Below are 16,583 nucleotides of genomic sequence, written 5' to 3'. Positions count from 1 at the left end.
ACGTCAACGAGGAATCTCAGGAACGCAATGTGTTGACAGCTGGGCGTGACGTATATTAGCAGGGACATTGCCTTCATATCATCCATCCAGTTTAGACTATGGATTTCCTGCTGTGAATCAGGGGGTTACCAGAAGCTGTCCAGGTATAGTACAAACAGGAAGTACGGTGGTGGGTTTTCAAAGAGCGAGTCAAGTTTCAAGATAAATCAAACCGGAATTACGTGTTCTGTAAACAGGATGTCTGCCCCTTCCTCTTAAACCAACCAACCAACCAACCAACCATCCATCCAGCATTATTTCTTTCATGGTGATTGTACCTGGTTAACAAGACGTTTAGTTAACAAGTGCCACTGTTTTCTATACTATTCTATATCAATGAACTGATCTACACTGATGTATAAACTAACTCAGTATGACAAAATGGTTAAATATGTCACCAGGCAATAATCTATAAATAATAACTTTGCTAATTCTACTATTAAGCAAGTTGCAAGTACTTGCTATACTGTAAAGTGGTTGTCTAATCGTAGACACACTTCTGAGCAGATGTAGATATACTAGCTGGCAGCCTGAGAATGGACTTTCTGTTTGCAGTGTGTCAGACGAGCACCTAAAAGAGATCCAAGAAACCAGCGGCTCTCTCTCTGGTTTGAGGTGTACTGTAATTGTTCTGGTCAGAGGTGACTGCGTGAATGTCACAGAGGTCCTCCCCAAAGCAGACATCAGAAGAGTGGAGTAGCAGCAGACCGAGAAAGAAAGAGGGCTTCTGTCTGTGTGCGTGCTTGATGCGCGCGCGTGTGTGTGAGAGAGAGAGAGAGAGAGTAAGAGAGAGAGAGAGAGAGAGAGGGAGAGAGAGAGAGTAAGAGAGAGAGAGAGAGAGAGAGAGAGAGAGAGAGAGTAAGAGAGAGAGAGATAGAGAGAGGGAGAGAGATAGAGAAAGAGAGAGAGAGAGAGAGAGAGAGAGAGAGAGAAAGTGAGAGACAACAAGGCTTTGCCTTTGCTGTCTGTCTGACAGACAATATTTACAGTAACTTTGTGAAAGCAGAATTTCAAGGGAAGGGGAGGCTCATGAGATCACACACTGATTCCTGGCACTGGTGGTGTGTTCTCTCCTCCGCGTCCGCACCGGGTGAACAATAATAAATAGTTACTAGTGCGTGTGTGGGTGGATGTTTTTACTACTGTGTCCACAACACCTTTAATCCAGAGGCGTTTCCAAGAATTACATGTTGGGCAGGCAAGGTGTTGTTGTTGTTGTTGTCGTTGTCGTCCCTCCCCCCTCCCCCCTGCACCTTGCAATCTGGTTTCCAGATTGCAATACTTTTTACTATTAGACTGTCAATCTGCACGTTGGGAGCCAGGGCGAAGAAGAGCCTTATGACACTTAAGGGTCGGGCAACATCTTCTGTACGACTGCATGAGTGGATCATGTCGGGATCTCAAATGCTATGAATGTTGTTTAGACAGATGCTAGTGTGATGTTTAACTGGTATCCTAGTTACCTGTTGCATAATTGTTTTATTTTCACGATTTACATGACCATTTACACTGTCGTTTGTTGACTAGTGTATGCTACTCTGACCTTCCAAGACTTGGGAATTGATCAACTAGGAATACGTTAACTTTGACATCTTGATTTTCGAATCCTCCACCATTTAAAAAGTGGAACAAAAACATTGAAAATATTGAAAAACACCAATGTAGAGAAACAATATCTTTAATATGCTACATAGTGGAAATATAAAAAGTATCATCAAAGTAGCCTCTCACATAAATTATCAACATTTCATACTGTATCAAAAAATAAACTACATAGACAAGCATACTGTACAAATAAGAAACTACAAATATGATGAAAGAAATACTATAAATAGTTCTGCCTTTTTCCAGTGCTACTCAACGAGAAAATAATAACTTATGGTTAACAAAAACAAGTGCCTGTCTAGCTCCCTTTTTTAACCTTGGAATATGAACTGATGCCTGTGGTAGCTGGACAGAATAAACCCATAGCAACCTAATCTATTGTCACCCAAGTGGGAAGTGTACAGTAGTTGAGTACTTGAAGCAGTAGGCCTACTTGAAGCGATGAAACAGTAATGAAACAGTAATGAAAAATCTTGATGGAGTCTTTCAATGTACTGTGGTACACTGAAAGACTCAATCAAGATTTGGATGAAGCTCATGTTATTGGTTAAATATAAACAGTTTGGTGAATGAACAGTGAAGCTTGGTCAGCAGAAAAACCATTGAACTACCTCAGGATTAAGTTGAAGTACATTGCAATGCAGAGAAGAAGCTAGTTGGCAGTTAAAAGGTCATTAGGTTATTGGATAATTGCAGCAAAAGGTGTATAAAGCATTCGTCACTTTGTTACATTACACTGGTAAACATTATGACCAAACAAGTCGTGCTACATATAGTCAATTGGTCCATGTTCAGGTTTTCCTCATTTCCTCTTTTTGGCAAATGCTTACATGAATTCAAGATACTTAACATTTCCCTTTTTCACATAAATGGCAAAACATCAAAAGTGGTATTCTGCACTGCTTCTGGTACACCCTTTCATACCCCGGGTTTACACATTTGTGTGCTCACACAAAGTAGCACAATACACAATAGATGGCCACTAAAGTAAAGATTCATCCACAAATGAATACCCTGAATGTGTTCCTGTACTGTGGCAAATCCTTGGACATGTGGGGAGAGAAAAAAAGAACAAAAGAAGTACAGAGTTGTTACATAAATATAGACGACACAAGGTCTCACAACACATAATAAGTTAAAGCACAAAAAACAACACTTGTCTACCTGAGTAAAAAACAATGATATTTCACAGACTACAAAAAATAAAAATACACCCTTTCTCTCTCTTCAGGAAATGAGTAGAGTTATAGGTGGAAGTGCAATCACTCAATACACTAGCCCAGTCTTTGGAATGCTCTTCTTTTGGTGCTGTGCTCATTGGATAATGTTCTGTCTCTCTTCCCTGCTTTGTCCCATTTGGATAAAACAGAAAGATGTATTTGGCGAAGTAGTCTCTCTTTCTTTTCTGTCTGTTGAACCGTTGACTGCATGGCTACTGTATGCTCTGTCTACAATTCACATGTCCTTTCCTTTCTTGGCCCCCTCCCCCTCTCTCTCCTGTCCTTTCACTTCCTCCTCACTGTCCTTCCGTCTTCACGGTTGGCCTGCCGTACAGATGCACCACGCTGGCCCTCTCCTGGTGTACCGGCGGCGGTGGGCCACGGTGTGAACTGGCGGGCGCCGCCGGAGCATTGATAGCCGCCACCAGGGCCTTCAGCAGCAACGTGGCCTCCTTCTGGTCCTCCTTCCCCTCGCGGCCCTCCAGGCTCCTGGCCAGCCAGCGCTCGGCCGCCGCCTCCACCTGCGCCGGCGAGGCCGCCTCCGGGAGTGCGTCGGCCTCCTGGCTGGCGTCGAACTGCTCCACTATGTCTTTTGCGCGTGCGTCGAGGACATGCGCGCCGGCGCTGGCATTGGCCGCCGGGCAGCAGCTCCGCTGGTGGACACGGAGGGAAAAGCGATGGAGGAAGGTCTGGCCGCAGGGCTGGCAGAGGTAGGCGCGCTCGCGGGCACTGTGGAGGCGGCGGTGCAGCTTGAGGTGGATGTACTGCGTGAACTTGGTGCTGCACAGCTTGCACTCGTAGGGCTTCTCGCCGGAGTGGAGGCGCAGGTGGGTCTTCAGGTTGCTGGTGCTGCTGAAGCGCTTGTGGCACACCTGAGTGAACGGAGGGTGGACAAGAGGAGAGGTTAGATTCTAGACAGTGGTTTTCTGACTTTCTGTGTCCAAGGCAGGCACACCAAAGGGCAAGTCATAATCTTAAGTGACCTCTATATCACGTGTTATCACTCTTATCACTCTGTAAATAGAAAATTCTATTTACTAATGCCAAATGAAAAGTGTAACCACTTAATAACATCATAACAATAATCAATCATTTTCAGCAATACATTATTGCTGAAAATTATTGGGCATGTCATTAATGCCAATAATGACATGCCCGATCTAATGGCAGATCATCAGGTTAAAAGTGGTTAAAATGTGTAGGGCGTAGAATTTGCTACAGTAATGAAAAATGAGCAGGCACAATGTACTTCATTTAAAAATAATTCATAACTTTTTGTATAGTTGTACTAACATAACATTGTCTCAGGCCAGTGTGCCACTGGTTTAGAGACTTTGAGCATTAGGAGTGCCATCCTTATCAGATCGCCATGGCGTCACTGCGATAACAGTGTCAGTATCTGTGCCGCCTGAGCTCCTCCAATCCGGACGTGTTTTGCCAGAACAAACAGGAGCGGCTGCCATTCTCAGTTTGAGTGTCATTTAACCTCAAACTGGTTCTCGTACATGGTGCATTTCATGACTTTCATTAAGGTATAAAACACGCCCATAGTGAGAGTGAAGAAAACAAAGATTCTTATTACAGTACAGTGCAGTCACAGATTGGGGAGAGGCACAGGGAAAGCCCTTAGTGCAGTTATGTGTGGTAACAACTCTTACATCCTTATTGTTGTTCCAAAATATCACTATGTTTCTATTATGTTTAACCACATTAACCGTGACGTCCATATTCCCGGCAAAACGAAATTTTGGAGGTATAAGGTTGAGGTCTTTTGTCTCTTTTTCAATTGTATACAAAAAAAAGCACGCACGTGTGCACGCACGCACGCACACACGCGCGCACACGCGTCAAACTATTTTCATCTCACCTGGCATTCGTGTGGCTTCTCCCCTGTGTGGACCAGGTGGTGTTTCTGGAGGTGTGCCAACTGGGTGAAGCTCTTCTTGCATAAGTTGCAGTGGAAGGGCCGCTCGCCACTGTGGACTCGCAGGTGAACCTATAATTAACATGTGACAAACAGGATAACAGGATGAGCCACAGCCACATGACTGAGGAGGAGAGCTATAATGATAGAGGAAATGTTATTACAACGATCATCACTGCTACGCTTGATTATCGGTGTCGAACTCATTTGCGATCAATTCATTTATTCTATTAAGTAAAGACATGGATAATAATAATTATAATAATGATGAATGATAAAAAACAACTTTATTTACAAAAGCACTTATCAAAACAAAGAATCTAAACCCTTACCTTGAGGTTGGACAGCTGCCCGAAGGTCTTGAGGCAGACATTACACTCATACTTGATCTTCCCGTTCTGCTTCTTCAGGGGATAAGGCAGGGACTTGTAGCCGGGGCCAATGCGTTGCGCGGCGTTGGCTTTGGTCATGGCCAGGCTAAGGTTCATGGCCTCGTCGCAGCCTGAGGGAGACTGATGAGGGGTCTGATTCTGGCTGTCAGTCTTGGGGACGGGGGAGAGCTCGGGGGTGGCTGGGGCCCCACAGGGAGGGGACATGTTAATGGTCCGCTCCTTCAGCCCACCATGGGGGGGTGGAGGGTAGGGCAAGGACACGGGCAGCAGACCCGGCTGGCCAATGGGGGGGTATGGGAGCCCATCGGTACCTAGGTAGCTGCTGTACCGGAGTGACCCGCAGGAGGGCGACATTCCAGGGAAGGGAGGGGAGTACTGTGGCAAGAGGAGGCGAGGGTAGTGGGGGCTATACGGCGGTAGGAGCTGGTAGGAGGGTTGAAGGGGTCTGGCTTGAGGGTACATGGGGTAGGAGGACACCAGGCCTTCCCTGTTGCCATAGAGGCCGTGGAGGTGGAGTGGGAGGTCGCGGTGCGGGGATGGGATCACAGGGCAGTGCTCGCTGGGCAGACAGGGGTGTGGTGAGTGCAGGCCAGGCTGAGAGGAAGGGAGAGTTTTGTAGTAATCTGATTCTCTGTCCTCCTTCTCCTCCTCTGCCTCCTCCTCCTCCATCTTGGCACTGAAATCCACGATCTGGTCGTCAGGCGTATCCGGCGGCGTGTCTCGCTCCAGCGCCTCCACGTCGATATTCTCCTCAGTGTCCTCGTGCCTCTCTGCTTTCACATCTTCTCTCATCCTCTCCCAGAACCATGTCTGTTGAGGCAGGCGCTGTTTGCCGCCTTCCGGCTCAGAGTCTTCATCCGCACTAACGTGTTCTTGAAGGAACAAAGAGGAAAACAAAACAAAACAGGTCAACAATGGTAGTTGGTGATAGGGGATTTGAACCATAAGTTTAGGCCCTTGCGAACCTGTGAATTTCCAGAGTTGCTAACAAGACTTGGTTTTATTATTGGATTGTGCAAACCCTTATCTTTGTAACGAGACCCATTATCATTCAGTCATCAAGTCATCATACCCCTACATTAAACATCTTGGACTTCCTTTGAACTGTGAAGTGATGTGTGGTGAGTGACACACACACACACCCAAACACACACACGCTCGCGTGCGTGTTACAGTACCTGTACACATGCACACACTTATGGTAAATGATAGTTTCAGTTTTGAACTGAGAGTATGAACATATAGTTTCTGTAAGTCATTGCTGAGATATAGTGATTTTGTGTGGGGAAAAGGTGTGGGCTGTATAGGCGTACGTCTGTATGAAGTTATGAACAGCCATGTTTCATTCTTGAAGTGTCATTCTCGGTACCTGCCATACATGTTTTAAAGAAGACACGACCCCCCCCCCCCCCCCCGCATCACTGTGACATGACGAAAAAAGCTTTCTCTTTCTATGACTAATTTATTCCTGCTCTATTTAAACAACTTGCTTAGTCACCACCAGTGTGTCAAGTCAGGTATCAAAACAATACAATGAGGCCACCGTTACATGACATTGGTTTACATAGTTGAGAAGGCGTGTACCCGTTCTTCAATGAATCACCCAGCCTTGTGGTAACGCTGGACCATCCGGTAGGATGACAGAAAAACATCGCTACTCTAATAACAGCTGACATTCACTGACTCACAGGAAGGTACTTTGACCAGCCATTGTATTGTACTTTCCTTTGAGAGTCGTCTTACGTGATTGAATTTGCGTGTAAGATGGTGGGGGGTGGGGGATATGAGTAGCTTGAGGGGAAACACATTGTTTTCCCCCTTATAACAAACAAAACCTATTTATTTCTGTGAAAATTATAGTTATATTATATTATATTATATTATATTATATTATATTATATTATATTATATTATATTATATTATATTATATTATATTATATTATATTATATTATATTATAAGAAATGCAGTTATAAATGCTGGTTACTGTCACCCTCCAGTTTAGACTTCCTCACTGCCACACATCATTTATTAGATGTAGCGTACAATAAATAAATAAATACATAAATAAATAAATACTTTTTTTCTTTCTTTCAGAAACAGATGTCTGTCCCCTCCTATACCTTTCAACCAAGTATGGTGATAGTCTAAATGTACTTATTACAGTTTATATTTATTTATATATTATGTTCATAATGCAACTCATTCAGACCCAGTCCCATGCAGTGCACATGTCTAGTCAAGTTTCATTTCTTATTATTGTAGTTTTACTTATCTGCTGTTATCTCTAGGTATTGTGTGTGTCACTCTTACTTACTACTTAATTGCTACTACAGTATGACACCTGGATTTGGAGATCAATAAAGGTTTATCTTAAAGCTTATCTTAAAACTCTGATGGAAAAGTTTGTGGTGGTTGTACTTCTGTTATTTGTCAACTTGATTCAAGCAGTTCTATAATGGTAGGTCCTCCGTGTAAACCAGTAGATACAGTTCTATAATGGTAGGTCCTCCGTGTAAACCAGTAGATACAGTTCTATACTGGTAGGTCCTCCGTGTAAACCAGTAGATACAGTTCTATAATGGTAGGTCCTCCGTGTAAACCAGTAGATACAGTTCTATACTGGTAGGTCCTCCGTGTAAACCAGTAGATACAGTTCTATAATGGTAGGTCCTCCGTGTAAACCAGTAGATACAGTTCTATATAATGGTAGGTCCTCCGTGTAAACCAGTAGATACAGTTCTATAATGGTAGGTCCTCCGTGTAAACCAGTAGATACAGTTCTATATAATGGTAGGTCCTCCGTGTAAACCAGTAGATACAGTTCTATAATGGTAGGTCCTCCGTGTAAACCAGTAGATACAGTTCTATAATGGTAGGTCCTCCGTGTAAACCAGTAGATACAGTGTAGTCCAGTGGTTCCCAAACGTTTTGGCCCGTGACCCAAAAGAGAAATTAGACATTTGCCCGGGACCCATACTAGTGAAAATAGCAGATCTACAAGCTCACAATGTGCCACTTCAAGCCACGTTGTGAGCTTGCAGATCGGCTATTTTCACTACTTCTTAAACATTTGTTTTCTAATTTATGGAATTTCTTACATTTTTATTTTATTTCTTCCCAAAAATACTTAAACATTAATTGAATTTTGTTTTCATTCATTGTGAATGTATTTTGTCAATGTTTTGAAATCTGAATAAAAAGTCAGTTGTTTGTCTGCTGTAGTGCATATTATAACTATCTGTTCTGTATCTAAACACTTCACCGATGAGTCATAATTAAAACGATGCTCTACCAATAGATAATATGTCTCTACCAGAGTACTCACTCTGTCTGACATCATCTTGCTGGTTGCAAAGTCTTTTGGCAAACTCCTGGCTGTACCACACCAGCATCTCTTGTTTGGGCTCCACGGGTCGGATGGTGTAGAAGTAGACGTCGCGGCCGTTCTGGCACGCCACCAGGTTCTGTTCGGACAGCGAGCGGGCCGGGTTGACATATCGCATCCAGTTGCTCCTGTGGACGTCATAGCCATCGACGAAGTGGTTGAGCTGCCCGCCTCTGTAGATCTGTCAGAAGACAGGAGACAGGAGGATGGGATTAAAACATATTCTGGCATATAGTTGTGTGAGCCGTCATGGATATAAAAAATAAAAATAAAAACTGCTTATAGACATGTAATATGCAGTACAAGTAATTCAATGTAAAGTTGTAGTCCTCAATATTGAAAATGACTGGCTATAGTATTGCATGTGTTTGCTCCATCCATAATTTGACGCAGGGTCAATATTCAACTTTACTGAAAATGTTTTAAAATATCTGAAGAATACATTACCCTTAGCAGACTGTTTTCTAAACTATAAAAAACTTTTTTCACAGGGATGACACTTGAGCGAAGACGGTATTAAATAAACACAATGAAAAATGTATAAACAAAAAAAAAGACAAAATAAAGAAAAAGAACAGAAAGATGCAAAAAACAACCTAATCATAATTCACCTCTGCCATGTACAGTTATCTTCACTAAATCCTCTTCAGTAATGTTATATGTGCCTCTTGCCAGTATGGTCTGCTGCTCACAGCAAGTAGAGGTTGTGTGTCCTTGTGTGTACTATGCTGTACTTTGCATTTGTATGTGAGCTTTAACTTTTATCAGCAAGCACGGATGGAGGCGGGGCCTAAAAGTATGACTGTCTCTCTTTCGCTCTCTCTCTCTCATCGCATGTTGTAACATGACTGACTGACTTGCATGCACTGGAATGGCCTGTCTGTCATATTATGTTTTCCTTTTCAAAATAAAAATACGAGCTAAAAAAGGAAATGTTGCTGTTATGGATAGAGCACGCGCGCACACAGGGCTCCTACAGTAGCAGTAGCCTGCTCACCCTACAACACCTGTCTCACCAGAGTGTGTTGACACTCCTGAGGCACGTTAACGTACGTCACACTTTCACTCTGCTGTCTGCTGGGGCAGGAACACCCCGCTGCGCTGCTATGATGACAGATCTTACAGGAAATACAAGCGGAAGGAAACCACATGGATAACTGAAACACCTTCTCTGGGAATTAACTAATGGGAATTAAAAATCCTGGTAATGACACAAGTCCTTACCAGGGGGAAACAGAAAGGAAAATGGGTTGGGAGAGGTGTAGGCTGGGAAACAAAAGGATGAGTTGTGTCACCTCTTCCTTTGTGTGGGAAAGGCGAGCCACTGTCTGCAACATCCAGGGTGTTGAAGTGAAAGGTAATTCACATGTACGACTTTGCAGTGCATGTCGAGTTCCAGTAAGGCTGCTGCGTGAGAGTGGCTCATTTTGTTTCAGTGTTTACATTACTTCCTCTAAAATTCTGACCAAAACCCCTTTGCGTTCGTTCAGTCATTGTGGTTCCTTTTTGACGTATGGACCTGATGTGAAACTGTGTGTGTGTGTGTGTGTGTGTGTGTGTGTGTGTGTGTGTGTGTGTGTGTGTGTGTGTGTGTGTGACCCTTACCCTCCAGAAGTATTTTCTGTTGGCTTGCTTGGGGACGTTGTCTTTGGCATACACGTCCCCTTGCAGGGGGCCAAAGCGAGTACCCTGGGGAATGTACTCTTTGCTGAACACGCCTGTCACCTGGAAGACAGACCGAATACATCAATGAATAACCTACTAACATCATACATATCTTTCTATCTATACATTACTTTTTAACATAAGCGGCATTAAACATCCGTAGAGAGATCATTAAGAGAGTAGCCTACTTAATTATTATGTAGAAACCTGACTTGGATTTCAAAGAAAAGAAAACTAAAAGTGCGGTTGAACGTTACATGTACAGTATGTTATGTGGGACACCTCCCATGGTGGTGATTCATAGGCCTTGGCCCGCAACACCTCCGATAGCCTTCAGCCACTTCCTACCATGAAGCCCAATTCATACTTTGTCGCATGCCACCGCCGCCTACAAGATCACAATGTGTTGTCTACTTGATGCGTTGTGAGCTTGTATAGGCCTGCTATTTGCAATGGACATAAATTAGGCATTAGATACAAGACACTTGAATATAGACTAATAATTCAAGGTTTGAATTAATCAGATTGATGTGGTTGATGATGGCTGTATCTAGAATGACCCGTGCCTTTCTAATGTATATGCTGCAAGGACCTAAGGTGACCCACTTATTGTACACTTTCTCTGACCTACTCTACTGACCTCTGAACTGAACCGCTGTCCTCATAAACAGTAAACACTAGACTGACTAGAGAGACAGAGAGAGAGAGAGAGAGAGGTGCTTGTGGTGTGGTGTTATGTGGTGTCATGTCACCTGACAACCTCAACCACTTGCTTACATTGACATCTGTTGAATAACCTGTGCTGAGAATTGATTTGTGACTTGGAAGAAAATGGTATGGTCTATAGTTAATTATTATGGTCTATAGTCTTTCTGGGGAAGGGGTCATGTCCATGAGTTCATGAGTCCATGAGGTCATGTCTATGAGTTCATGAGTCCATGAGGTCATGTCCATGAGTTCGTGTATGTATACTGGCAAACTCTTAGATGTCACCATATCCAGGTACCTACTGTATACTCAGCGCAGGTTAATTTCTTGGCTGCCTTTCTACACTCCCATTGTTGATGGTTCCAAATGTACAAATTGTGCATACATCCCGATGCCTCCGATGCTGCGTGGCCACCATAAAGCTATGGATGAGTCTGACGCACAAAGTATGTCCAGTCATGTTTTTGGCAACACAGTAAATGTTCAGGTAATAGTCCTAGCATAATACAGTACACTATGAGCAATACATCAATGTACAGTTTGTCTGGAAGAACTTCCTGTTAGCAAAGTAAAAAATGAAGAAACACGAGAAGAAAAGTGTGGCGGAGTGATTCATGAAGTAAAAAAATGTCTATACCGTATGTGACAGCCCAGGGAAACTACAGAGTGCTACAGTATATCTATGTCAGTCATCCCTGCTGCTGGGAACAGCTCTCCCATAAATCTAGTGTAGAAAGTCCACTGAGGTGTACCAAGATATTAGGGCACTCCCTTTTACACAACACGCACACGCACACGCACACGCACACGCACACACACACACACACACACACACACACACACACACACACACACACACACACACACACACACTACAGCGTCTGTGGGTCTCAGGTCCAGCGTGGGGGTCTTAAGGAGCTTTGTCCTCCAAAACGTAAACCAGCAACCCCCCCCCCCCCCCCCACAGCTAAGCCCACCCCACCCACCTTAGCCCCGTCCCTCCCTACCGTCTTCCAGCAAATGAGGCCGTATAATTCAAACCGTCCATCAAAGTGATTATTCAGAGGTCAAGGGACTTTTGAAAAATGCATCATAAAAATGTTTACGTTTTTACACCTACCCCCCCCCCCCTTTTCTTCCTTTTGTCTATATTCGCTAGAAGATAAAGGGCTCTATTTCCGTCTATGCTAAACCCCTTATCCCTAAACTACCTGCCTTTTTTTATATTTTGAAAAACATTTTTGAATAGTTAAAATAGCCAATCTACACAAATCTGTTTTTCAAAAATATTAAAAAAGGCAAAGTAGCGTAGGGATAAGGGGTTTAGCATGGACGAAAATAGAGCCCAAAGTGTCTAAACGAATACGTGGGGAAAAAATAAAAAGTAAGTACCCTATTGGCCTGAATATAATTTTTTTCCAATGGAAATATCCTAAGAAAACGGGGTCGTATTATAATCGGGGGACTAGACAATTTGATATTCAATGTTATTTTTCCACAAATTAGTCTTGAAAAATGGGGGTCGTCTTATAACCAGAGTCGTCTTACATTCAGGACAATACGAGTAATTCCCCCCAAAAAGTATTTGTTAGTGGTGCAGGGTCGGTGACAAATAAGATGACAACCTGTTGAGGAGGAGGAGGAAGGGGAGGGGGAGGGGGACGGGGTGTAATGGACAAGGAGTAAGTGTGACAGGGACATTGTGCTTTGCCGCCGTTGCGTGACTAACGAAGCAACGTGCTGTTGCTGCTGGGCTGCTTAACTGCTCCGTTTCTTTTTTTTTGCCAAACCGACGGGAGTGAGGGGTGGGGGGGGGGGGGGGGGGCAGCGGAGGGGGCTGGAGAAAGGAAGTAAGCAAAGGATGTAAGGGAGAAAGAAAGAGTTATAAGGAAGGAGGAAAGGGAGACAAGCACTTCTTAAAATAAAACAAAGGTGCCCTATATTCACCCTCCATGCATCCATTCATCCCCCCATGCTTCCATCCGCCCGTCACTCCCTCCCTCCCTCCTTCCAGCATCCTTCTCCTGTATACTCTACTGCCATCCTTCCTCCCTTCAGCTGCAACGGAGCTGAAGGTCTAACGACATATACGACAGAAGAAGAAGAAGATCTCTCCTCCTCTCACCGTCGCGTTCCCTTTTGGGGCGGCTCCTATGGCTCTCAACACCAGGTTGAGGGCATGATTCCCGCCTCGATGGTCGCCTGCTCGCCACAAACGAAAGTTAATCGTTGGGGGCTTAACCTAGATGCCCCCCCCCCCCCCCCCCCGCACCACCTCCCTCCCTCTTTCTCCCCACGTATAGAAACCTGCCACCAACGCCTGCCTGTGACGCCCCATCTGCCACGTGCCCCATCTGCCCCCTAGGACCCCCATCACCCCCCCCCCCCCCCCCCCCCCCACACACACACACACACACCCCGGCACACTTCAGGTTGATTAAGAATAGCCTACATGGCGAGATGGCCTGGCGAAGACGGGAATAGGGTATAACCTATTCAAATCCCTCCACGCATTGACTCAAATGTTGCAGTTGCTTGAGTGGGTGTATTTATGAGTGTGTCTTTGAGGATTCCTGTCGGAACTTATAATAATAATATAATAGTAATAGAATTGCTTCAGGTCTATCTTGCAGATCTGGAAGGACTTCAATTTGCAAAGCAGGATCAGTATCTAACTATCTACTGAGGGTACTGCTGGTGGCATCCAAAAAAGCCTTAACAAAAAAGTGGCTTACAAATGTTATACCAACTATGAATGAATGGATTGATTTAATCTATAGTATTTTTTATTATGGAGATAATTACATTCAGCTTCAGAGGTCAAGTTGAAGTCTTCACAGATAACTGGTTTAGATGGATTACTCATGTTTCTACCATAAGACCTGATTTTGTATAGATTCAGTTAAACCTGTTTAACCTGTATATGCACCTGTTTGAGGTACTTATGTATTATGAATGATCATCAATAGAGAAGAGAGGCAGACATCTCCCCTTGTGTGTATTGTACGTATATTGTCTTGTTTTGTTTTCGGTTGTATGTATTGTCAATTGTCAGTCGTTTCGTTTTCATGTATGTTTGATTAAAATTCAATAAAACGTAAATTGAAAAAAAAAAGAATTGCTTCAGGTCAAAATATATTAAATGAAATAAAAGGATTCATAGGAGCATTTATCATAATCATTGCATGATACTACAGTAAATGTAGCCAGAGGGGTAGTTTTATAAAAATGAAACCCTAACGTTGTGTCTGACTAAATTATTGCATGAATGGACCAATATGCAGACAAATTCACACAGTCGATCATCATGTGTACAATCCTGCATCTCACAATCTTACTGGCAGTGACGCATTGGCCTGTCTCTCACGGCCTCCTTAGGAAATGGACTTCCCAGCCTATGAGGAGGGAGAATGAGTCTGACATGACATCGTCAAGAGGAAGAGAAACCACCCTGCGCACGCCATGAAGGGAAAATCATCTCACTGCGTATGGTAAAGTCTTGGAGATACAAAAGGATAAATGAACATGTGTTCATTTTTGCATGCATGCACGGATGCGCGCGCACATGCACGCACGCACGCACCCATGCACGCAGGCGCGCGCACGCATGCACGCACGCACACACGCACGCACGTTTTCCATTATTTTTTTTGTTTCTTCCTATCTCCTTTTTGTACAACATTATAGGCCTACTGTGTGCATGCATATGAACACACGCAAAGATGCACACACCATCAGTATAATCTGCTCTCATTTTAGTGGTCTTAATTCAGCATGAATAGCAATATCACACTTGGGGTGAAAAGTGAAACTAAATTGTACTAAATTGAATGACTCGCATGCACGCACACAAAACCATTGCTGCTGTTGCAACAAGGAAACAGATCGAGGCATCTTAAGGACATTGGCGTGTTGCCGGCTGGACGATGATAGAACGATGTTTATGAAACGCTCAATGTGAACGCACGACCACAGTTCTCACACCTTTCTCAGTCACAAGCGAGTGAATGTAGCAGAGAGGAAGAGGGGGTGGGGGTCGAGATGAGAGAGGTTTGCAGTGAAGAGAGGAAAAAGAGGAAGATGAGTGTCAACCACAGAATGAAATGCTAATGATAAGAGACATGATTAGAGAAGTGAGCACGAGAGAACTGCAATACTGTCCTTCCCATCGATCTCTCTCTCTCTCACTTTCTCTTTTGACATGGTCGGTTCCTCGCAGTAAAAATGGTAAATAGTGCATTCATATGACGCCTTTAATCAAGGCGCTTTACAAAGTCCATCACCCAATGGCAGCAGAGGGAACCATGCATGGCACCAACCTGCTCATTGGGAGCAGTTAGGGTTTAAGTGTCTTGCACAAGGGCACATCCAAGAGGAGGCGGGGATCGAGCCGGGAACCTTCCGATTCCAAGACACCCATTCTACCTCATGAGCCACATAGTGAGACACACTCACACAAGTCCACTTGATCGTGTTCAAAGGTATATGACTTCAAATTCAAACAACCAGCTGATTTAGTAGTACATGCGCACGTGCACGCACAGTCGTACGCACAGTCGCACGCACACACACACACAGCCATATATACAGTATTGTGTGTGTGCACAGCACACACGTGTTTGCATGAGCATGGGTACTGTATATGCACTTCCTCCATTCATGTGTGTCCTGTGTACAGTATGTGTGTGTGTAACACTGACCCAGAGACCTACATTAGAGGCTTACAGGTACTAACTTTAGGCAGCCTTATTTGCGACACAGTGAGTCAACAGGACCAGAATAGATGACACGTCTAATGTAATGATCCCTGACTTCAGGCCGTCCTTGTCCACTGTCCTACATTCATTCACAGCCACACTGTGCTCAGCTGTAGCCTATGCGTGTCATTAGTCAGCAAATCTATTGTTGAAATCTACTGTATAAGGTCTGATATTATATGATGTAAGTACTGAGGTTCTGGAATGTAACTATTATTGTGATCTTTTTTATGCTTTGTTGATGAATTGAATACATAATGCCTTTTTTGTGTTAACCTTTTAGCCTTAAAGACTACCATGCATTGTTTACATACAAACTTCTTCAATCAACTTCAATCAAAAAATGTCCATTAATTTACATAAGACTTCTTACTTCTTAAGATAAGACAATAATGATATACAATATTGTCCACTCATTCATCATAAATCATTTGGAAGTGCTTATAAGCATTGGTGTATGTTTGTTCAGTCTTACCTCGTTGTCAGCACTGTATTCAAAGGTGAGGTTGCGTGGGATGGACGTCATGGCTTTGGGCAGCCTGAAGCTGGGGTCGGAGACTTGGTCGGGAACAATGTAAGTACAGTTGAGGGCAAAGTCCGCCTCTCTCCACTCGCACATGTCTCCTGTCGCCATCTCTAGCTTCATCTTGACTATACTGTGTAGGTAACTTTGTGCCTTCGGTCTTGGTGCAGTTTGGTTTGGTTATGTTTGGATCGCTTTGGTATCGAAGCACTTTGGTTCTGTTGGGAACGGGTCCCTTGTCTTAGGTACGTTGGTTAAAGCTCAAGATCTGTAGGAGGGAAGAGGCAGCAAAAAGAGGGATTCAGTGTCATCATCATGACAAAGTAAAACAATAGAAAAGTTACATTTTGACAACATAATAA

At 43.8% G+C, this 16,583-nt stretch overlaps 1 protein-coding gene across 1 annotated transcript; it reads right to left on the bottom strand.

Annotated features, from left to right (window-relative positions):
- Positions 1 to 1,707: 1,707 nt before the first annotated feature.
- On the bottom strand, positions 1,708 to 16,344 carry prdm1b (PR domain containing 1b, with ZNF domain; the record flags this gene model as incomplete). Its single annotated transcript, XM_079522566.1, has 6 exons — positions 1,708 to 3,736; positions 4,732 to 4,860; positions 5,121 to 6,052; positions 8,509 to 8,749; positions 10,174 to 10,293; positions 16,174 to 16,344. The coding sequence occupies 6 exons, from the start codon at positions 16,342 to 16,344 to the stop codon at positions 3,161 to 3,163; spliced, it is 2,169 nt and encodes a 722-aa protein (XP_079378692.1). The 3' UTR covers positions 1,708 to 3,160.
- Between the last annotated feature and the right edge of the window lie 239 nt (positions 16,345 to 16,583).

The sequence above is a fragment of the Electrona antarctica genome, assembly GCF_951216825.1.
Source record: "Electrona antarctica genome assembly, chromosome: 15".
NCBI classification, from domain to species: Eukaryota; Metazoa; Chordata; class Actinopteri; order Myctophiformes; family Myctophidae; genus Electrona; species Electrona antarctica.
The sequence above is the reverse complement of the archived record's forward strand: the minus strand, read 5'-3'. Positions and strand labels throughout refer to the sequence as shown.